This window comes from Equus quagga, chromosome 13, assembly GCF_021613505.1.
Source record: "Equus quagga isolate Etosha38 chromosome 13, UCLA_HA_Equagga_1.0, whole genome shotgun sequence".
NCBI classification, from domain to species: Eukaryota; Metazoa; Chordata; class Mammalia; order Perissodactyla; family Equidae; genus Equus; species Equus quagga.
Window position 1 is genome coordinate 14,609,120 of NC_060279.1, and position 24,017 is coordinate 14,633,136.

General features: G+C 38.9%; 2 protein-coding genes across 9 annotated transcripts in view; one reads left to right on the forward strand and one right to left on the reverse strand.

Moving 5' to 3' along the window:
- Window positions 1-14,176, reverse strand: part of TOR1AIP2 (torsin 1A interacting protein 2) — a 36,574-nt gene extending 22,398 nt beyond the window's left edge. For 2 of the 5 annotated variants that reach the window (XM_046681709.1, XM_046681708.1), the window contains exon 1: window positions 9,120-9,280. The gene's annotated coding sequence lies outside the window, so the exon portion shown is untranslated. Of the gene's footprint in view, window positions 1-9,119; window positions 9,282-14,040 lie in introns of those variants that run through there. The other 3 variants (XM_046681710.1, XM_046681712.1, XM_046681711.1) reach the window with 3 other exon arrangements.
- TOR1AIP1 (torsin 1A interacting protein 1) overlaps window positions 13,402-24,017 on the forward strand; it is a 35,246-nt gene continuing 24,630 nt past the window's right edge. For 2 of the 4 annotated variants that reach the window (XM_046681705.1, XM_046681707.1), the window contains exons 1-4: window positions 13,715-14,203; window positions 16,275-16,352; window positions 20,902-20,961; window positions 21,862-21,906. In XM_046681705.1, the coding sequence (XP_046537661.1) occupies window positions 13,726-14,203; window positions 16,275-16,352; window positions 20,902-20,961; window positions 21,862-21,906 (661 nt within the window). In that variant the 5' untranslated portion in view covers window positions 13,715-13,725. Of the gene's footprint in view, window positions 14,219-16,274; window positions 16,353-20,901; window positions 20,962-21,861; window positions 21,907-24,017 lie in introns of all 4 variants that reach the window. The other 2 variants (XM_046681704.1, XM_046681706.1) reach the window with 2 other exon arrangements.

The following is a 24,017-nucleotide window of genomic DNA, read 5'->3' on the forward strand; positions in this document are numbered from 1 at the left end:
TAGTTGTGATTCTCAGATTTTAAAATGGCAAGTTTAAAGGGCAACTGAAGAAGAGCCTCTGACGGTGCTGCAACATGGGGCCTATATTTTGATGGGAGCCCCAGACGAGGTGAGAGAGAGTTGGTGTAGATATACTGATGTGTTTTTTGAGGTTAGGTAACAACGCATGGGTGAGGGCTATCAATTCAGCTCCTCTAGCAGAGGGAAGAGAAGGTAGGGTTCTTGACTGAACGACCCGTGTGGTGACAACACAGGGCATAACAGATTTCTTTGAGGGTCTATTGACAAGATCCACCAGAGTAAAAGTTTCAGTTGCTGAGTTGGGAAATCTTGAGTATCTAGTACATGGGACAGACAAATGATGAATAAAACCCACATGCTCATGGGGTTTAGCACAAAAGTTTGTAGTAAAGTTATATGACTAAGTCTGATATTGAAAAGATACAGAATTTTGGATTTTTACAGTGAAAAAGGGAAATGCAATTAAAACCACAGCAAGATATTATTTCACATCCACCAGACTGGCAAAAATTAACAAGTTTGACAACGGGGCTCTACATGCTCTAGACAAAACCAACCCTCCCCCAGGACTCCACATCTCATTGAACAGGGTTAAGAGGAAGCCCTAAAGCTCCAAATGCTCAGAATAAATCCGCCCTTCCCCTAACCTCCATTTCTCCAACTTCAAGAGTCAAGCAAACACTACAGCTCCAAGTACTCCTGAATCAACAGAACCCTAGTGTTCCATATGTTCCAGACAAGACCACCCCTCCCCTGGTCCTCTCCAAACTTCGGGCAAGAGTCAAAAGAGGGCCCCAAAGCACTAAGTGTGCAGAATAAGATCACCTATTTCCAGCCTCCTCACTCATTCCTTAGCCTTATCAATACTGGATGAGCAAAGAGGGCCTCCCGAAAATGCTCCTGGCCAGATTCTCAAACTTCACTCCCCCACACTCACAGCTTCACTGCCATTATCTGCTTGAGAGCATCACAACCAACCAGTCTCATCATACCTATATCCCTGTTTATGTCGATCACCACACGAAGCCCAGAGCTTCCTGCTTATACCTCATCCCCTTAGTCTCTAATCCTTACACTACTATAAGAGTAAGAGGATGACATCCCCTCCTCTTGCTTTACTGACTTTTTCCCATTACACATATACCATTTTGATATATTAAGTATTTTAGCTATTTATCTCTACTAAAATATAAACTCCTCGAGAGTAGTCCTTTTTGTCTTTTTATTTACTGCCGGTACGTGCCCAATAAACACTTCTTGAATGAATAACCAGCACGAAAAAAGAGTAACTTGAATCCTTATACCCTAACGACAAGAGCATGAATTACTATGACCATTTTGGAATTAATTTGGCATTATCTAGTAAAGCTGAAGGTGTGCATCTCCTGTAACTTAGTAATTCCACTCTTAGCTATATACCCTAGAGAAATTTGCACATGTGCATTTAAAAATAAAAAAAAAAATATTCATGCTAGTTCTTTGTGTAATAGCAAAATAACAGCCAAACTGTCCGTGAACAGGAGAATGGATAAATAAATTGAGGTATTGCCATATGATGGAATACTGTACATACAGACATAGATGAAACTCAAGAATATGGAGCTAAAAAATAAAAAGCAAGTAGCAGAATACACAAGCACACACAATTATATAGTTTGCATTTACATAAAGTTTCAATATATTGTTTAGGAATAAATATGCAATAAAGCTAAAAAGAAAAGGATAAGCACAAGGATTATTATTGCCTTTGATGAGAGAGGGAAGGGGATGGGATGCGCAGGTATACAGAGCATTTACAGATAATCGGAAATGTTTTTTCTTTAACTAGGTGAAGGTACAGGATTGTTCACTGTATCATAAATCCTGATAGCTTACATAGTTGCGATTCAATATTTTATAATTAAAAAAAAAGAATAGAGAGGAAATGCAATGGACTAGAAAAAGAGACTAATAGGAAAACCAAACTTTCACACTGTGGACAAAAAGAGCAGAAGCAGTTACTCCGCTCAGAGGCAAAGCAGGTGACTGACACACCGAGGAAAAGAGAAGCCTTACAGAAGGATATAGATCTTCGTCTTTCTCAATTGTTAGCAACTATCTCATCCCAGAAATAAGGTAAAGAGGCCTACCTAATGCTGGTATGAAAAAGAAAGTTTATCTTGGCATATTCCACAAAGGCAGGCATCTGTGGGCAAGGATGCTGTTATTTCATATGGTGCCTTTGTGCAAATTAGAAAAAGGCACCCTCCTGCCAGGCAAGATACAACCCAGAGAAATTCACACGGCCAGGTATTTAAGAGTACCTAACCCTCTGAGATAAAAATACTAAATAACAACAGCTAACACTTATTGAGTGCCACTATCTGTTCTAAACACTTGCCATGTATTAACTCATGCAGTCCTTACAAAACTCCATTTTATGGTTAGGGAAACAAGAGAGGCTGAGCAACTTGCCCAAGGTCACACAGGTCGTTGTAGAAAAATCAGTATCTGAATCCAGACTGGTTCCAGAGCCTGTAGCCTTTGCCACTGTTAAGATATTGCCTTTCTGGAGCAGTGACAGTTAAACTTTAGAAAGCCCTTTCATAAGCTGTTTGCAAAGCTACAGAATACTCTTCAATTGTGCATATATATTGAGGTGTGGGTGGGAGAAATCATCTCTCATAATTTTCCACTTGCATACAAAAAGATCTAAGACAGGTTTCAGAGAGTCCTGAATCCTCTGAAATTATATATAAAAATTTTTAAGTATATATGTGCATTTTTTTCCGGAAAGAGAGTACATACTTTTAGACTCGCAAAAGAATTTTAAATAGTCCAGAACCAGTAGGCATTCGTGGTTCCTAATCGTTATGCTATCTCAGGCAACTTCCATTCCCAGCAGATGCCCCTCCCCAGATCTCATTTTGGAAGGATGTCCAACAACTAGCATTCCTGTAATAATATCACTCTCTCGTTTTTATTAATTAGACATGTAGACCTGCCAATCAGAACTTCTAATAAAACAAGAAAAAACTAGTGCTACTAACTTTGGTTTAGAAATTTTCAATGTTTTAAATTACAGATAATATGCAAAGTGCCCACATCATAAAGAAAGATTTAGATATTCTGGATTTACTTCCTTCCTCAACTCCATTAGCTTAAGTCAAAAGAAGTTAATTTAAGGCAAATACATGATTGTTATCAGGCTTGAAGAAATGCTGAGACTACCTTGAGAACCACCCCTACTTTACTGATTATTAAACATAACTGTTTAAGTTATTGGGGAAACTACCATGCACCAGGCCCTATGCCAAATCCTAAGGACACAGAGAGAAAAATCTTACAGGACTTCTAGATGTGCAGGGAATCCAGAGTGGAGTCAATGCTTTGGGTAAAGGCTAAAGGCTTTTGGGTGGATATGAAAAGATGGTCTGTAGAAAGCACAAGAAATTCAGGAAGGCCCACAGAAGCAGCTGGAACGCCTTTATTTTCAAACCTACTAACCAAGAACTGTGGACCAAAATTGAAGCTTAAAGAGCTTCCCTACTGCACAAATGTTTACAAAAGAAAAAGACAAATCAGGTTTTTGTGTGTGAGAACTAAAATAAATTTAAGATTCTTCCTAAAACTTTATTACAAAAAAATTTCGAAAATAGCACTTTAACACCAAAATAGAAAATGCAGTTCTTTTTAATCCACTGAAATTTACATCTACTAACGATGGCAGCTTACTACATACTAAATAATCATCTTTTCTAAATATTCTGATTCTATTTCATTCTTTGCTATTTCCTGAATGGATGTTAGTAAGCAAGCTCAAATCTGCCTTTGATAGACAAAAATTCCCTTTTTCTTTTTAGTGGTAGGATAATAGAAGTTTCAGGCTGAATCAGGATTGGGGTGACTTCTCCAGGCAAACATGTCCCTTAGACTTCGGCCTCAGCCAACTCCTCATGTGATAGGTAATATCAAAAGATAGGCACATAGAAAAAATATAAATGCTTTAAAACTTCTTGAGTTCCCATTTTAAATATTTTCTTCCATAGAGTATTATATTATAAGGCTATTTAATCAAAACTGCCTATTTTTTTGTATGACAGTTTCTTTGATAAGTTTCATATACGAAGCAAAATCTTAGTAGCTTCATATTTCATAACTAGCTTGGAATTTAGATGATGGGAGATTAAGGAATATGAAAAAAAGGAATAGCTCGTCTTTTTAAACTCATATAATCTAAAATAATTCTTTGTTAAAATTATAAAAACAATGCTCCTGGAAAACGTCTTCATCCTGTTTTCTGAGGAACTACTTTTAATTTGGGAAAGTCTTGAGATCACTGGGAGAAGGCATACGGATGACAATCTTTAGCATTGTTTAACACACACAACGTTGTTCCTTCCTACGAAGAAGAGATAAGCCGAAAGAAAAATATGATCCTGAGTTAGAAAACAGCTGCAGAATGTTCTCTTAGGCTAGGAACCGACAAACAACACAGGTGTGTGTGTGCATTGCTAGCATACCAGAGGGGAACAACTGGTTGAGCAATTTACTGGTATATTTCAATCTACCTTGCCCTAATGAACTACAAGTCCATGGTTCAAATTCTATCTACAGTTTCAACATAAAATACCAGCAGCCAAAGCTTTTAAGGTTAATATGCAGCTTTCAATAGTGAGACCTAGGGCCAAGCTTAGGTATTTCTATACTTGTACCAGATATTCCTGTCTGTTTAAAACTAAGTTTCTAAGTCTTACCCACTCCTCTGCACCATATCCATTGTCATAACGTCAGTACTATTATTTCTGCAATTTCCCACTCATTTCCCAGTATGTTCATTAACTGTACTTACTCCATATTTTTCAAAAGGAGTTTGAAGAAGTACCAAACTAGGAACAAAAAGGACTCCAATTACTTTCTCAGGGAACTGTTTCTTACATAAAGACTCAATGCCTGGAGCAGTTCAGATACTATATACATTTTCTGAGTACGGAAAATCTTCCTTTTCTTCTTCCCCTTCTTACTCCCTCCCAATTCCCTTGACTTGTATCTCAGGCTTGGGCTGACCATGTAGAGGTAAAATGCAGTGCACAAAGGATCAAAGAGTTTGCTAAGATTTCTGACAGTGGGTAGCATAACTGATTCCCAGTTTTAGCTCAACTCCCCTAATCATCTTTAGTATTTACATCAAGCCAACACATTTTTTTAAACTTCTTATTTTGAACTAATTTCAAACTTACAGAAAAGTTGCAAAAATAGTGCAGAGTTCCTTTACATCCTTTATCCAGTTTCTCCTAAAGTCAACATTTCATAAAATTAAAGTACAATATAAAAGCCAAGAAATTAACACTGGTTCAAGTCAATTAACTAAACTACAGACTGCTTAAATTTCACCAGTTTTCTCCACTAATGTCGTTTTTCTGTTCCAGGGTCCAATCTGGAGTCCCATACTGCATTTAGTTGCTAATTCTCCTGAGTCTTCTATATGTGACAGTTTCTCAGTATTTACTTGTCTTTTGTGACCTTTCCTGGTCTTTGGGACCTTGACACTTTTGAAAAGTACTGGTCAGTTATTTTGCTGAATAGCCCTCAATTTGGGTTCATATAATGTTTTCTCATGATTAGAAAGATGTTATGCATTTTTGGCAAGAGTAACATCAGAGAAGTGATGTTGCATTGTTCCAACTGCATCGCATCACTGGGTTCGTGATGTCCATATGCACTGTTACTAGTGATGTTAACCTCAATCAGTTGGTTGACATGGTGTCTCCACTGTCAAGCTACCATTTTTCCTTTGTAGCTAATAATTATCTTGGGGGAATTACTTTGAGGCTATGCAAATATCCTGATTTTCCTCAAACTTTCCACCCACTAGCATCACAGGTGAATTTTGTCTGCAATAATTACTGCAGTGCTCTTTGCCTAATGGTGATTTTCTATTTCCTGCTTTCCATGTTTATTAATTGGAATTCTTCTGTAAGAAAGGGTGTCCATTCTCCTGTATCTATTCAACTATGTCACTATGGACTCATGGATACTTACTTGATTCTATGGGTTAAAATTCAATACTATCATTATTCATTTTGTTGCTCAAGTCATTCCAGCTTCGGCCATTAGGAGCTCCCTCAAGTTGGCTCCTGTGTCCTTTCAACAAGCCCCGAAAACTTTTTTTTTTTTTTGAGGAAGATTAGCCCTGAGCTAACATCTGCCGCCAATCCTCCTCTTTTTGCTGAGGAAGAGTGGCCCTGAGCTAACACCTGTATCCATCTTCCTACACTTTATATGTGGGACGCCTGCCACAGCATGGCTCCCAAAAACTTTTTGAGCATTTCCTTAATTTCAAGGATCAGAAGTTCCAGGCTCATCTTGTATTTTCCCTGCCCCAGCTCTGGAATCAACTACTTCACCAAAAAATCTTAGTTCCTTTTATTGAGAACCGTGTTTAAAAACCAAGAGCTGGGTGCTCATTGCTACTGGAGTTTCACTGTCAGGCCAACAATTTGGACAACCACCAATATTTGTTTCCTTACCAAACTCATTAGCTGGAAATCATTAGCATCACCTGGGAGCTTGCTAGGAACGCAAATTCTTGGGCCTCATCCCAGACCTACTGGACCAGAATCTTTGATGATCTTCTGAAGGAGTCTGTATTTTAACAGGTTCACCAGATGATTCTGATGCTTACTATAAAGTTTAAGAAACACTGCTTTAAAGAAGAAAAGTTAGTTTTTCTTCACTATAAACCCTATGTTTACTTTACTATGTTTCTCTAATAAAAAAGGGGAAAATTTAGTCTTAATCACTTGTCTTGTACATAAATCATATTTTTACTAACACAGCTAATAAAACTATAGGTGAATGCCTCATCTGTTAAGGCGCTAACACTCCTATCTTTGTTATCTTTCTATAAAAATTTTTTAAAATGTGGTGGTCCCAGCAGTTATAAAGTACAAATACTATTACTGTTATACAAAGAAGTTCTAAATCAGCCTCCAGGATCAACTCCTGCCTGTTTATATGACCTACCATCCATATAGTGAATCTACAAATATAAAACCCTTGCAGCACTGTCCTCTAACTCAGACTACCCAGGCCAGAAGGACTACTCCAGCATCGGATTGGTGAACTCTTCTCTATGCTGTGGTTTTCTTAACCACAAAATGCAATAACACTCCCCAGATGAAAGATGCATTGTGAGGGTTAAAAGACACTGTGCAGCACTTACTACTACAGGGCCACAAAAGAAGTCCTCAAAAGCTGTTAATTTTTATTATTGAACTATTAAATAAAAGTGCAACTACAGGTTTTATTTTTTAGAATGGGGAAAGCAAGTGGAAACTGTGCTAAAAAACAGTTCTGCTGTTTCTTCACTAGTAGATCAGAATAAAGGCAGAACCAGAAAGCTCTATTTGTGTAATTTAAGCAAAATCCTCAGAAGTTAACAAATCAATGTTTTAATTTGACTTTTTTCAAAAATGTTACTACATTTACATTATGTACACCTATGGTCAAGGGCTAATGGAGAGTACACAAAAATCAAAACAATTTGCTCTGTTGAGGTAGTGGAATTATAGGTGAATTTTCTTCCTTTCTATTTTGATTATCAAATTCGTGTGCCAACTCCTTTAATATTAGTTAAGAAAGTAGCCCAGTTAGTAATAAGTTTCCATTTATTGAGTCCTTAAACTATTTCATTAATATTTCAAATAACCTTATGGATTTTACAGATGAGGAAACAGGCTCAGAGCAATAAAGCAACCTGCCAAGTCACACATGACAGAACTGGAATTCAATCTCAGCTCTGACTCCAAAGTTTATGCTCACAACCAGTGTTGAGGACATCCTTCATTACGCACAAATGCCTGATCTGCTGTGTAAAATTTATGATCAAGTATAATCACTATATTGAATTATCTCATGTGCGACACATTAGTAGTCATAAGATATGGAATACAGCTTAAATGACTTCTTGGGCACAAACAAATTATATACAAGACACAATATAGTACTAAAATACCTAATAATCCTCAAATAATTAGCTATATTCTTAAGTCACTTTATTTGTAAATTACAGAAGCTCTCAGGCTAGTATCACCACCTCTACAGAAAGAAAACAAGTGAAATAGAGCTTAAATGAGTCACTCATGGTTACGTGATAAACCAGCATCGAAACTGATAATCAACTTGCCGACTCTGCATTCAGCAAAATAAACATTACTGAGAGGCTCCCACTTTAAAGTTTCATAGCAAATGTCAGTTTTTCAAGCTGTTCTAATCCACACAAAGGCTTCCAAGAATATTTTTTTAGTTCCTCTACCATGAAGTTCCTTTCTTCATTAAATGATTTCCCACTGGCTGTTTATATACTAATTATGTGCTTGAAAAATAAAGCTGATAAATATGGATAGCTGCCACGGCTCTAATTCTTAAAAAATAGAGACAAGAAAAGGATCTCTCATATAGATCCAAAATAAAATGTCTTAAAGCCTAAAAACAGGTAAAACTGAAACAAAAACAGTATGTTGAATCAGATTAAGATAACATTTCTGTATCTGCGTATAAAGTCTAACAATTAAGCACTACTGATAGCACTGTACACTTCAGTCAAAGAAGGAAAAAGAGAAACTTTCTCACTGGGTACGAAACACAATTGGGATTACATATATAATATGTAAGCAAAATGGTAATTGTAGGATCTTACTAAAACTTCAAACTTTGCCCTTCTTAGCACTATTTGGGTTAAAAAAAGGGGGGGGGTTACTATCTTATAAGGATTAAGATGACGAATTTGGGATCCTGTTTGGCACAGAGGTAAAGGGAAGTAATCACCACCTGCACTGGTAGTCTGAATTCCCATTTACATTTTGAGCCTGAGAGGAATTATGCTTCCCGTCTCAAAGTCCAAATCAAACATTTATTCCCACCTTATTGTTTAATGTTTATAAGAGCCTCTTTTTTTTCACTACAAAACAAAAATGTACCCCAATCTGCTCCATTTAGGGATCTTGCAGTAGGGAAGTGGGGGTGGGGAAGGATCGTTTCTCAAAGATCTTTCGAAATTAGCTATCAGATGAAATATTAAAACATGGAAAAGTTGTATATACATTTCGTTTACTTACAAATTCTAGGGAGGTTTTAAAGCGTCGACTGTCAGCGTCAGCGGAGCCCTTCGAGTGTTCTTTCTGCCCCAGGCTGCACCCCTCCGACGCGGCCAACAGAACAGTCCCCCTCCCTGTCCACGCGACGCCGACCTCCGGGGGGGGCACGGCCCGCGGAATGCCGGGACTGGTAGTCGCCCTGCCCCGCCTCCGCCCCAGTCGGCCCCACCTCTCGCCACGCCCCAGCAGGCGGCCAGCGCCCGGGCGAGCGCCCCGGTGAGCGCTCACGTCAGAGCCACACGTCCGCGTCCTCTGGGGCCAACTGACTGGAAGACAGGCATCCCTGCAAGACGAGCACCCCCGCCCTTATAATGACCTAAAATCCACAGGCTGGAAGAACCCACGGAACCAAACAGTGGAGGCTCTGCCCAATGATGACGGCAAGCACCAGTCGGACATCACCTGGAAGCCGGCCTCTACCATTACTAGGTGCATGTCCTCAAACGAGGTGCTGAATCTAAACCTCGTTTGCTCCTGTTAATTGGGGACAACGCTACATAGCTCAAGAGGTTGTTGTGAGTAAATGTGCTAAGGTACCCAACAGTGTCGGCTAAATGATACTAGTAAGTGAATAAAAAATAGCTATCATTTTGATCTATTAACTTCATAAATGTGAAAATTGAGAGATGGCAAGCAGCTTACCCAAGAACACATAATTGGTTAGGGGCAAGGTCAAGTCAGTCTAAAATTTCTGTTCCTGACCTACACCAATTCAAGACAACAGAGAAGAAATCTACTCACGTAAATCTCACTTCTCCTTTCTTCGTTTTTTTCCATAACACTTCTGACCAACAAACTATTTTACTTATCTTTATTTTTACCTGACTCCCATAGAATATAAACTTCAATAAAGCAGGGATTTTCGTCCTTTGGTCTATTCTTTCACTGTTGAATCCCCAGCACCTAGAACAGGGTCTGGCTAGCACATAGCAGAAGCTCAAATATTTATTGATTCTTCATGAAACAGTGATTTTTGGTGCCTTCACTTCTCAATCATCCTCTTTTGGGAGAAGTCGCAGGATCTGGGAACATTCTTAGATGCTGTTTAATAACTGACTGCAATTTCTAATGCAACAAAGAACAGATGGAAGAATATTTACTATATTCCGTTCACTTCGTTAAATTTTCTTAATTTCGATATAACGTTTTCAGCTAGACATTGTCATTTGTATTAACAGTCTTTAAAATATTTTTTCTGGGGCTGGCCCCATGGCTGAGCGGTTAAGTTTGCGCGCTCCGCTGCAGGCGGCCCAGTGTTTCGTTGGTTCCAATCCTGGGCGCGGACATGACACTGCTCATCAGGCCATGCTGAGGCAGCGTCCCACATGCCACAACTAGATGGACACACAACAAAGAATATACAACTATGTACCGGGGGGCTTTGGGGAGAAAAAGGAAAAAATAAAATCTTTAAAAAAAAAATAAATATTTTTTCTATCACTTGTGAGAACGGGGAATAAATGGAGCCAGCTACTATGTGTTTAATTTACTTCCTTATTTAATATTTTAAACTTTTCCTCACTAAAAATAACAATGTTGCCTCTTTCTACTAAGATATAACCCCAAAGTTATTTCCCTATCTGACCGGAAATGTGCATATTATGCACAATAAATGGATAGGCACTTTCTCGGTAAATAACTGGATTTCTGCTTACTCTAAACAAAAAACATGTTCAAAAATTACCTTATTTTAAAGTAAAATGTTTCATTTAAAATAGCTACTTTATGGGCTGGCCCCATGGCCGAGTGGTTAAGTTCACGCGCCTGGGCGCGGACATGGCACTGCTCATCAAACCACGCTGAGGCAGTGTCCCACATGCCACAACTAGAAGGAACGAAGAATATACAACTATGTACTGGGGGGCTTTGGGGAGAAAAAGGAAAAAAATAAAATCTTTAAAATAGCTACTTTATTTAGAAATTCAGTGTCAAGACAATGGATTTCCAGGCCTAGGCCTAACAGCCAGGTATATAAATTAATGCCAGTCATTTAATCTGAATTAGAATTTTTAGTGTATCTTTTTTCCCTAATACATGGAAAATTCCCTAAGGGTAAAGAATACAGTCATTAATTTAACTCATATATTCATTAAACATCTATGTTGGCACAGAATAGATGTTTAATAAATATATGAATTAATGTGTATGCTTTGTTATAATCATTTCTTCTGTCTTCTCCTTTGATTCATTAATTCCTCTACAGAGTTCAAATTCCCAAAGTAAGTTACATCCAGAGCTCTGCCACCTCTTAGTATTTGTGGCCCAGCAATTCCCTTATAACACTGGCTATGAGTCTACCGTCTCTGCAGTGTCACCTCTTTTGGGCCACCCTTGTAGTCTGGAAAACATCTGCAGCAGAATATCTGGTTTGACAAGAGTTTACCTCAGTGATGTGATGAAAGTTGGTACCTGTAAGGTTGCTAGCTGTAGGAGGCAGGTAGGGCAGAGCTAGGATTATGTATTCTTACCACCTAGACAAAAGAAGCAAAACCCAAAGCAAATATACATAGTAAAGTTACCAGGCCTCTGATTTTACTTTAAGATTCTCATGATTTGGCTCTTTGGAAAGCCATTCCTAAGCCTTTACAAGCGTTTTTAATTACAAAACAATACATATACTCATTATTCAACAATACGTAGGACCTCTCATCTTCTCTGATTGTTCCATAATAGGTAGAACCTCTTGTCCTTTTCTCTTTTTTAGTACGTCCCCCAAACCCAAGTTTTACAAGTGTGCATCCAAGTTTCCATAGTCACCTGTCCCAGTAAATGTTTTAAAGAGGCTCTTAATATATGCATTAATGTTCATAATATGAACTTTGTGTATTAATACTATAAAGTTTTATATCCTCTAGTAACTACATCTATTACAGAATTTTTACTATCATATGTTAATAATGAATAATATAACAGGCACCTTATGGAGAAAGTATTACTTACAACGTAAGTATATAACAGCCAGGTATTACCAAGTATCAATATACTCTTCAACATTTTGTCAGAAAAGAGTTAAGTCCCCCAAATTTTCCAAATATACTACCTAACCCAGGCTGACAAGGAAGAATATAGTTTGATTTGCCCTTAAAAGATTTTTTTAAAAAAAGGTAGCATCTCCCTTGCTACTGTTCCTCCAGATTCTTTGGCTATATTGTATACAATAAACAAAGCTAAACTCAACTCCTAACAGGCTAAACCTAGGTGACTCTAAAGCATGTAATTTCTTGTGCCTGGGGCCAAACTTACCGAACTATTAGTGAAAGCACAGTACACCTTAAGATTTCATTAAATTGAAATTTGTGCCCAGTTTGAGCAAGAGTTGCTCAAAAACATTCGAGGGAGTTTAAAATACTTGAAAGAAAAATACCTTCAAACTTTTCAGAATCACTTATTGTAACTGGTATCTAAGTTACAGGTTTTTAAATCTAGTCGCTAAAATCAATTATAGAAAATACGTGTGTATATTTGAAAATAACATTAATCTTTCTTTCAATAACTACTCAGACCTTAACTAACTTTTCCTCAGTACCTCTAAATTTGGTTAGCTATTTGCAGATTATTCACATGTAAAATGTGGTATACGGAGGGGAAACAAGCGCGTTTTATCACCTTTTCTTATTTGGTAAACACAGGAAACCCTAAATCAAATGCAATACATCAAGTCATGCCCAAAATCAAAGTAAAAATAAAGGATCGCAAGTTAAAAAGACAGCGCTGTCATTAACCAAAGTATTTGTTCGTTTCTCACTTTCCAGAACACAGCGCTACCAAAGTTTGCGAACAGTGCTGCGGGCAGAGTTTGCGTACGAAGGCCGGGAATAAGACTATATGCTCTGTGTACATCTTGCAAACGGAAACCCACCCGAGGACGCCTGCAGATCGAACTTTGTACACCCTCAACAGGTGACTTAAATTTAAAACGGCGTAACTGCCTTCACAAGGAGCTTGAAAATAAAATTTTCTCCAAGGTGACACCTACAAAAGTTTCTCTCTTATGCTCACTCCTGCTAGGGACACTTGGAAAGGCACGGCTAAGGTAACAGTCGATCAAAAGGGTTCCAGGAAAACTGCGCAACAGTCAGGGGCGAGGACTGAAACTGCTTCTCCGCCCCGGTCCCTCCCGGCCTTTCCCAGACGCTGGGCACTGGGGGCGGGGGGGCAGACGGGCGTCTGCCGTTTACGGACAGCAGTTGGCACGAGCAGCTGGGCTTAGGAGAGGCAATCTGCCCCGCCAGTTGTCCCTCCGTCGTCTCCTCCCCCTCAGCCCCAAAGCCAAGGACAGCGACGTCCTCCTCCCTCTTCTCCTCCTCTTTGGTGCCTTCAGCCAGGAGGCGGGAGTGACCCACAGCAGCTGACCCAGCACAGGCACTGCCTCTCGGACACCATGGGCCCAGAGGCAGGTTTGCGGCACAGCAGCGACGACGCAGGCGGCGGCCCCGGCGACTCTCAACTGCCTCCCTGACCGCCGCGACCACCGCCCCGCAGCCCCGAAAAGCCATTGCCATCAACGGCAGGAGAATCTAGGGACCCCAAAGCATCTTCGCGATCGACTCAAGCTGCGTCAACAACTATGGCGGGCGAAGGGCGGCAGGCGGAGCCGGTGAGGGAAGAATGGGGATTGTCCGTCACGCCCAGGGCCCCCCTGCGGGAAGGAAGACGGCGGCTCGCCCCTCAAAATGGCGGCGGCAGTGACGCGCCTGCGTACGGAACTCCGCCGGCGCGCCACGGCCGGCGGGAAGTGAGGTTCTCAGAAGCGCCGCCAGAAGTGTACGGCGACTTCGAGCCCCGGGTGGCCAAAGAAAAGTCCCCGGTGGGAAGACGAGTACCGCTAGAAGAGTTCCGGCCTGATTCTGGGAAAGAGGAAGCGAGAGAAAGCGCCTACTACCTTCGGTCTTGGCAGCGGAGGCAGCCGCGGCCCCCGGAAGCCGAGGAGATGCAGACGCGACGCGTTGCTCGCTTCCAGCAGCAGCAGCACTCACCGCAGCCTCCGCCGCATCCGTCTCCGGTTACGACCAGGAGAGGGTTGCGGGACTCTCACTCCTCTGAAGGTGAGGCCGGCGGAGGTAAGAGTCTCAGCCGACAGCCAGGGAGCGGCCGCAGCGGGCGGGCGGGCGCGGAGGGTGTGTGTGCTCCTCCTCCCGGAGTTCATCCCCGCCGGACCCGGGGCTTCTCCGCCCCCTGGACCTGCGCCCCTGCGCGGGGCCCGCCCCGGCGCGGGCGGGAAAGAGACTCGGGCGGGAGGACTGGAGAGAGGCTGGCATGCGGAGCCACCTGAGCGGAGCCGGGGAGCTCTGCCCGTCCCCAGGCATCAGTTTAGGGGTGTCAGGACTACCTCTTTCTACAGGCCTCGGGGGGACGGCTAGTTAGGCGGGATGCGGAATCACTGCAGGCTCGGCTTCATTTCGGTTTCCTCTGTCCTGCGGATGTTGCTGCCACAGCCACTTCCATTTCCTCCTTTAACAGAGGCCAGAAGTCCTCAGCTGAGAAGCATGGTTCTAACCTAACCTTCCAGTCTTTCTCCTTCATTTCCCCGGTGGGGAGAGAGGGAGGGGAAATTTTGTGAGTGTGCATTTGGAGGGATAGCCTGGTTGATAAATTGGCTTAAGACTCATCCCAAAGACTTACACCGGAATGGGGTAAGTCGGTTATCCTGAACTTGAAGCTCCCCAGTGTCTGATAAACTTGAGCCGATCGCTCTTTCCGAGTATGGTGGTGTCTGCCAGAAATTCGCCACGTTGGGGGCCCTCAGTGTAACTTCAATGGTTAAGAAGCCTGAAAAAGCAAGATTCTAATTAGTTTTCGTCTGAATGGGCTAAAAGGATGCTGACAAAGTGAGTGTATGGGTTTAGGTACGTCACAGGTGGATCAACTTCCTTAATCTCTCTTCTCCCACCCTGCCCTCCCCCCGATCCTAACACTAAGAGACAGGTGAAATTTCATGTTAGCCCCATGTAAGGCAACTACGAGGGAAAAATCAAGGTTTTTGAATCACAGTGGGATTACATAGTTAGTGGTAGACCATTGATGGATATAAAGAGGAGGTGGATTTTCACTTTAGGGCAGAGGAATAGACTGCACATTTTCCTGCTGACACATTTGAAGGTGTGTTGATTTTGGAAACTTAAAGATATGTAAGTTACTGTTGGATGTAACAACTCAGGACAGTTTAGTCCGTATATATGTTAGTTATCACTCTATTCTAAGATTATAAACTCCCCAAAGACTAAGATCCTGTCATGTATATTGGAAGGGCCATGTTATACTTCAGTACTTACCCTAATTCTGTGTCTCCTTCAGTATCTGGAAGAATACTTTGCCCATAGCAGGCGATAAATATGTTACGTTGTGTTGACTCTCCCACAGAGCCTAGTGCAGCTATACAAGCTAATTTTTTTAGCACACAAAGGATTTACCTTTATTTTAGTGAATCTGTAAGACTCTAAACATTTTTCACTCTTTTGCTTTTTCCACATCATTTATGAAACTCTAGCCCATCTTTTAGGCCAGCCCTGGTGGGGTCTAGTGCTTAAGATTTGATGGCTCTCACTACCAAGGCCCAGGTGTATTTCCTGTTCAGGGAATCACACTACCCGCCTGTCGGTTGGCATACTGTGGCGGCTGCATGTTGCTGTGACGCCACCAGTATTTCACATACCAGCAGGTCACCCAGGTCATGGTGGACAGGTTTCAGCAGAGTTTTTAGAGTGACACACTAGGAAGAAGGCCCTGACCACCCACTTTTGAAAAAATTGGCCATGAAAACCGTATGCGTAACAGCAGAGCATTGTTTGGTATAGCACCAAAAGGTGAGAGGACGGCGCAGAAAGACCGGACAGGGTCGCTGGGAGTCAGAATCGACTCCAGGGTACTAAAAACAAGCCCATCTTTTAAATTTTCAAAAATAATACTGTTGTAAAGCATCAGTGAATCGTTTATTTTTATATTGTCTTAAGAGTGCATATTTCTGACTAATTAAATTCCTAAATTTTGGTAAACCTTAGTACACATCTCTAAACAATGAATTACTTGTATTTCTGCTTACATATTGCTGTTAATATGCATAATCTCTACCTAGATCATATATTCTGAGTTTTGACAATTGTCATGTCTGTTCTTTAGAGGATGAACTAATTTCGAATACTGTTTTAAGCCAAACGGGCTCAAAGAAAATCATCCAGAGAATACAAGAAACTCCAGGTAAGAACAGTGATTTTGTTTTTTTCTTTACCTGCCAACTTTTTTAATGTGCAGATTATAGCCTTGTTCATCAAGGGTCCCAAATCATACCTCATTCAGAGTTTCAGTGAATCTTCTTTATAGGCTGTTTATTGAATTAAGCAGTACAGGCACGGGTCAAGAAAAGACAGGGCAGGTACTTGAGTACCTACTAATTACCAGCCACTTTGTATATGTTAATTCATTCATGTAACTATGCAGGATAGATATATTCATGTTATAGATGAAAAAACGAGCTCAGAGTAGCTAAGACTCTTCCCTACATTTACACGATATGTGACTGAGCCAAACTTCAGGCCCAGGTTTGTCTTCTCCAAAGCCGTTTCGTTTTCCCCAGGCATCTCACTGTCACTCTCCCATGTAATAATTAGCTACTCATTAAAGTTTGTAAGTGTTGAATGAATGAATATGTCACACTACCTTCCATTTAAAATGGATAAAGTGGTCTGCATAGTAAAATCATGGCACAATACAATCAGTCTTGTCAGTTTGATAATGTATTTCATCAAATCTAAAATATCATCAGTTGTAAGATCCACTATCATTGTTTTATGTACCACCTAGAAGGAAGAAATGCTGCCAATTAAACTGTAATGTGCCTTATATTGTATGAGGCATCCCAATTTCAGAGATGTTAAAGTGTAAAAATATTTGCATCTTAGTATCAATATAACATGGAAATAGGCTACATTTGATAGTCTACTTAAGTTTTAAAAACTGTTTAAACTATTTTGAAAAGCAGGAGAAAGGATTAAATTCAGTTATTAATCTTAATATCCTTTGGTTTTTAGTTCTGTTTATTTTCTGGGGTTTTTTTTTTGATATTAGAAAAGTCCCAGAACAATAAATGATTGTAGCTATTGAAACTGATCATCTCTGGCTTTTTTTTTTAACCCATATCCTGACTTATTTCCTTATCCATTGCTTCTAGTAAGATTACGCTTTATGATTTGAACTATTCTATTCTCTACGTAGAGTAAAGTATATCTGGTTCAAGTTCAGTTCCAAATAAACACACCCTTTATGCTTAATTCCTTAAACAGCCTGTGTCACTGTGTTAAGAATATAAACTATCTTAGAAAAATACTTTGAGTAGTAGATACTCTAATCACATTTTCCAGGCCATTTGGAAAAACCATATTCTTGAATTTTATTTACAATAGATTTAATTGCATGTCCCTTATACCTTGAGAAGCCAAAGTTTTTCATCTTTAAAATATAGAATAAATTTATAGAAATTTAGAGTTAAGTAAATTGATGTAATGAAGACTGTTACACCAGCCTATAGACCATTATAAAACGAATGTATAATAGAATGTCTTGAGCAGTCTTTTGGGGTTCACATTAGGCCTATATTTAAGGACTGCTAATGAGATGCATGGTTGCATAATGTTGTGGAAAGAGCAGTAGACCTTGGTTGAGTTACTCACCCACCTTCAGCCTCAGGCCTTTATATGATTTGCCTTGTCTAACTCACAAGGCCACTGCGGAAATGATATCGTACATGTAAAATCACTATACATGGTAAAACATACAAATATAAGGGGTTTTTTTTCCTCATGGCATTTTACAAGAGATGTGAAGTTCATAAAATTTTGCTTAAGCATTTCTTTTTCTCAAGAAGCTTATGCTATAATTGGAAATGGAAAAGACAAAACATTTCTCAGTATAGTCATGTGCCATATAACAACGTCTCGGTCAATGACAGGACCACATATATGACAGTAGTCCCCTTAGTACCATATAGCTTAGGTATGTAGTAGGCTATACCATGTAGGTTAGTGTAAGCACACTCTTATGATGTTCACACAACGATGAAATCGCCTAACGACGCGCTTCTCAGAAGACATCCCCATTGGTAAGCGACGAGTGACCGTATAGATGATTGATAGATTGGAACCCATGCGTAGATTACCTGGAATATATCGATAGCACACTGTCATACAATATAACTAGAAATAAGGGTACGTGCATCTTTGGGAGATTAGGGACACTCAGAGTTCTCTTACTATAAAAGATGCTTTTAAAGATTATACCACATCTAGCTCTTGGCATGCTCCCATCTCATGCCTCTTAATGAAAGGGGAAAGAGTTTAGGGAATTATTAAATGAATGCTTATAAAGTCTGTCTAGCAGAGGAATTATTTAAATAGGAGTCACTCTATGGAGCACTGCTTTAAGTACGAATTTAAGGATGGGCCCTTCAGCCTCCTCATAGAATCATAGACTTTCAGTTTAACTTTGGTGTTCATAATAGTGCTGTAATTGAATATAGGGCCACTGGTGTAGTCGGAAAGAAATTTATCCGAAGATGCCCTTAAGAATAAAGACGTAAACCAAGGGGCCACCTTCTAAAACAACCTAGTAAAGACAACCACATCATTTGTCATCCTGTTTTTGGAAGTTGTGAAAAATGTTGATTATGTTAGTTTAGAACAGGGATACAGTTTGAACTCTTCTCATTGTTTGAAGTTGAACTGAATTATTTTCACGTTAAAATAGCCATTAGGTTGCTAAATCAATTCAGTCTATACATAACTGTTTTTCTATGGCCAGATTCATTCCTTTCTGGAAATCATGAAACTGATTTTATAATCTAAAAGTATACTAGGAAAATTTCGTTTACTTTTCCTAAAGTTAAGTAGATATTTTTATTCTAACAGTTGTGGTTTCTAGCTAAATAATCTTAGATAAATATTTTTGAATGCCTACTGTTTTGTCATGAGCATTTGATTCTTTGGCTGCTATAGTTAGAGCATTCATTCGTTCTCCAGATATTTATTGAGTACCTACTTTATGCCAGTTCCCATGCTAGATGCTGGGGGTGTAGTGGTGAACAAAAGCACAGATGAGGGAAGAAGATTGCTACAAAAGGATAGTTGCTATTTTATTCTCTAATACCTCTGTCTAATACTCTGTCTCCTTCAACTAGCTTATATAAGGCTATGTATGTAGTAGAGAATTCAGGAAATGCTTCTTGAAAGATGGGAACTGAAATAGTAATTAATGTCTATAGATTAGGTTTTAATTAAGCCTGAAAAAGGTGGGAATACAGAGGAGAAAAAGAGGAAGGTAGTTATAATCATGGGATTATGGACATGTCCAAGATTTATTTTTAAAGCTTTTTATATAAGTTCTAAATACCTGATGTGTAAAATGCTAGCTCAGATAGATATTTCACTGCATCTTAGAGCTGGAAGATTTAGGGAAGTCATCTACTCAAAGATTCTATTAGTGCAGGTGTCCCTTTGTTAGCATCTGTTCATACATTGCCTGATCATTTTCACTATCTGTTCTGTTTTGGAGACAACACTGAAAGTTTGGTTTTGTTTTTGTTTTGGTGAGGAAGATTGGCCCTGAGCTAACATCTGTTGCCAGTCTTTCTCTATTTTGTCTGTGGGATGCTGCCACAGCATGGCTGGATGAGCAGTGTGGAGATCTGTGCCCAGGATCCAAACCTGTGAACCCTGGGCCACTGAAGTGGAGCGTGTGAACTTAACCACTACTGCCACTGGGCCAGCCCCTTGGGTGTTTTTTTTTTTATATTAAACTGAAAGCTGTTTTGCTGTAGCTTTCTCTTGCTGATCTTAGTTCTGCCTTTTTTGAGCTACATGAGATCAATTTCATTGCTTTTCTACATCTCTGTCTTTAAGATGCATAAGAACATGCTCAGTACGTATTTTTTGAACAAATGAATGGCTGTCCCTTCAAGATTTCTCTTTTAGGTACTGTAAAGGGGAAATTGGGTTAAGTCAGTTTTGTAAAAACAAATACAGGCAGCCAGTGTAATGGAGGGAGCCACTGGTAGCCAGTTCAGAATGTGGTTTTTGCAGTTCTCATACAGAGCTAAACATAATGACTTTTTGTAGAGACAAACGAAACAAAACAATATAATTGAAATTTAGATACAGATTGGGTTTTAGATTATGTTATGTGAGGCTCTTTGAGAAAAAACACCTTGGTTGTCTAAGCAAATGTTAACATTTTATTTAATAGTATTGGCTTCCCTATTAACCTTATGCATTGAATCATACAGAGTCTGAAATAAACCCTGGTTAACATTAACATTTTACTTAAAATTAGAGTTTGCATTTCCTGAACGTGCACAAGGTTGAATAGTTGGAGGGAGTGTATTAACTCTTAGGAAGTTAATCCTAAATTAAAACATGCCATAAATAATGCACAGTGAGGTTAAGCCACAAATGGAATAGATAACTGAGTGTTGCTACAATACAGATTTTGGTTCTTAATTGAGAAATTTAGGAAAATTTTATTTGGTATTCCTTTCCTTTTATACAACCATGGTCTGCTGAGAAAAGTTGTGAATTTTTCCATCAAGTCCATAAATTTTTTATGGGAGGAAACTTGTCTTTGTTTCAGTGTTGTATTCCCATACTTAGCATAATGAAAAGCTCGGAAAAACCGTTGTTGAATAAGTGGATGATTGTATAGGAAATCTAGTATGTTTGACATTTTATATATTTTTAAATGTTTTCTCTTCCTATGTTAGGGATGAGTGATGATCCTGTGAAGAGCCTGTGTAGACCGCCTATAAGGAGCTCAGGATCTGGTAAGAGATTTTGTCTGTTGTTTTTCGTCTTTCTGTAAATACGATTTTATTTTTAAATAGGGTAGTACATGTGTTCATATGGTTCAGAATTCTAAAGTTACTGTAAATATCCAATGAAGAGTTCCCTGCCCCCTGGGCTTTACCCCAAGTCTCCTCAAGAGGGGCGGCCAACGTTGTCAGTTCCTTAGGTATTTTTCCAGAGATATTTTTTGGAGATATAAAGAAATTCACGTATAAATGATCTTTTCCTCCCCTTTTTTCACACAAATTTTAGCCTGATAAATATTCCATTCTCACCTTATTGTTTGTTTTTGTTTCACTTAAAATATTGAAACATCTTTCCATATAGGTTTATGAAGGTCTTCCTCATTCTTTTGAAGAGGTTGTGTCTCACGTGTTGCTATGATTCTTTTCATTAGTGTGATGATTTTAAACGAAGGTCAGGGACTTTTTATTCTTCCCAGTATAATGCTAATAAAAAATCCGCGGCTGAAGCTTTGTGGCTCAGGGCTATAAAATGTTCCTGCCTCAGTTACATTTGTTTTTGACTAAAACCTTAAAAAAGTGTTGCCCTTAAGTTGATTTCATGACTATGAAAGAAAACTAGTCAAGTCATTCCAAGTGGTCTACTTCTACTTTAGAGTTTATTGGCCCATAAGGATGCTTTATCATGGGAACTAAAAAGGAAGCTTATTTATCTTCACATTAGATTTCTCCTCCTCATCATTTCCTTTATGAAAGAATTAGGTTGGTGGTTTTTTTTTTTTTGATACATGCCTATCCTTTTAAGTATTATAGTGATAAAGATCTGTAAGGTTTTTGATGATGAACCTGTGGTAAAGAACCATATTATGCGTTTCCTTTTAAGCTCTAATCATTTTCTTGCTATCTTTCTTGCAGATTCGGCATACAAGACAAATGGAAATACTAAAATGAATGAATTAGGTTTGTTGATCTCTAATTCTTATAGATTCTCTTTGAGGGTTCTGATTGTCAGTAGAATACAGGAGTACACACGTTTGGTCACTGGCTTGAGATTTACTTTGTTCATTGTCTCAGCTTGTGGGACATTGCGTCCCCATGACCATGACCTTTCTTAATAGCCTTGGTTTTTTAGCCTATCTGAAATGATGTCTTTTGTTATATTATTGTTTAAATTCCTGTAAGAACATGGGATAACAAATACATTTTAGTTTTAATTAGCCTTTGTTAAATTCACATATTGAAGGAAGGAATATCAACTTACCAATTAAGGTTTTTTTCTTCATTAACAAAGTGAATTTGAGGTGTTTTTTCTAGTAAGCTCAGTGTCCTTTGCCATGTCTGTTGAACTGATTTAAATTCTGTTCAGTATTTGCCTTGGTGTAGAACACGAGATGCCAAGATCTGTGGCTTTGAGTGAACCTACATTGATTGTGGTTGGACTTAGTTTTAAGTTACAATTCTTATCTAAATTTGGAGATGAATTGAAAGGAAGCAAGCTTCATTTTTCTTTATAAATAGATACAACTTCTTTTAAATTCATCTTTCACTTAAGTTCAGGCTAATTTCTTTAGAGACTTAAGGATTTATAATGTCTGGGTACTGAAAAGGATCCTTGCAGTATGCAGCTTATCATGTACTTCTACCTACCAGAGTTTAATTACTCTATTTAAAAACTTAAAAAAAAATTTTTTTAGGTTATAGACTCTTAATTGGAAGAGAACTTGGAGCTGAAATAATCTAGCTCTTTTACTTTCTACCCTAGATTTAGAAATCATTTTTATAAGTACTTTATAATAGAACTAACTTTTTTAAAACAGTGCTTTCCAGTTTAAAGGAAATTTTTGAGATTAATATAGAGGATAGCACCCTCTGATTCTTTTTATAGTTATGTTTGTACATCTTGGAGTATATAAAATAGCTATTCAGGAAGCTTGAATGCTAGTGATATCCCCAAATTATTCTGTGCTCTCTCCTTCCTGCTGCCCGACTATGACTGTTCTCAAAAGCATGATTAGCATTGAATTGTCTTAAAAGTACCTTCATTTGAATTGAATTTTAGAGGATGAGTAGCAGGCAAAGTGAAGAAGGAGAGTTGCAAATTTTATAGTTTGTTTGGTAATAGACCTCACTATTTTACGTTTAGAAACCTCGCAGTAAGAGAAATTAAACTCCTTTACATTAGGGACAACACTCAAATTAGCTGTGACTCTCAAATATTTTATGTTAAATAATTTTTAGAATGACGTAAATAAGTAGACTTGGATTTCTTGAGCTTTATTTACTAGAATGAGAACTATGTTTAAAAATGTTTATATAGCCAAGACAATGGATAGCCTGATACAGTGATGATTGTCAAACTTACAGGATTTATTATTATTTAGGATGTTTAATTCCTAAGATATTATTGGATTATGAGGCACAAAATAACACTGGCTTTGTTTTTAGTGATATTAGCAAGACAGCCTTGCTTAACAAGTTATTGTTCATGTCTTGGATACAGTTGATAAATATTTATTGTTATAAACATGGAATTCTAAAGAAAGCATCTTTAGACACTAGATTAAAAGTCTTAAAAGTGTTTGAAAATAGATAAAATCCACGATTTATTGAATACTTCAAATATAATAACGTTAGAAGTATTAAAAGTAAATGGGGAACTCTCTTATATAAACTGGTTAAAAGAATAATTCTTAAGTCCTTCCCCATGCTTAATTAGATAACACATACATAAACAGAAAAAAGGAGATTGAATTTTAGGCAATCTGGTGTATGCAGGATTGATTATTAGTTGCAAATAAGTTGATACGGAGCTTCAAAAGTATATGGAAATAGGCCAGCCCTGTTGGTCTAGTGGTTAAGATTGAGTGTTCTCACCGCCACGGCCCAGATTTGTTTCCCAGTCTGAGAACTACACCACCTGTCTGTCGGTTGTCATACTGTGGTGGGTCCATGTTGCTGTGATGCTGAAATCTGTGCCACCAGTATTTCAGATACCAGCAGGGTCACCCATGGTAGACAGGTTTCAGCAGAGCTTCCTGACTCAGACAGACTAGGAAGAAGGACCTGGCCAC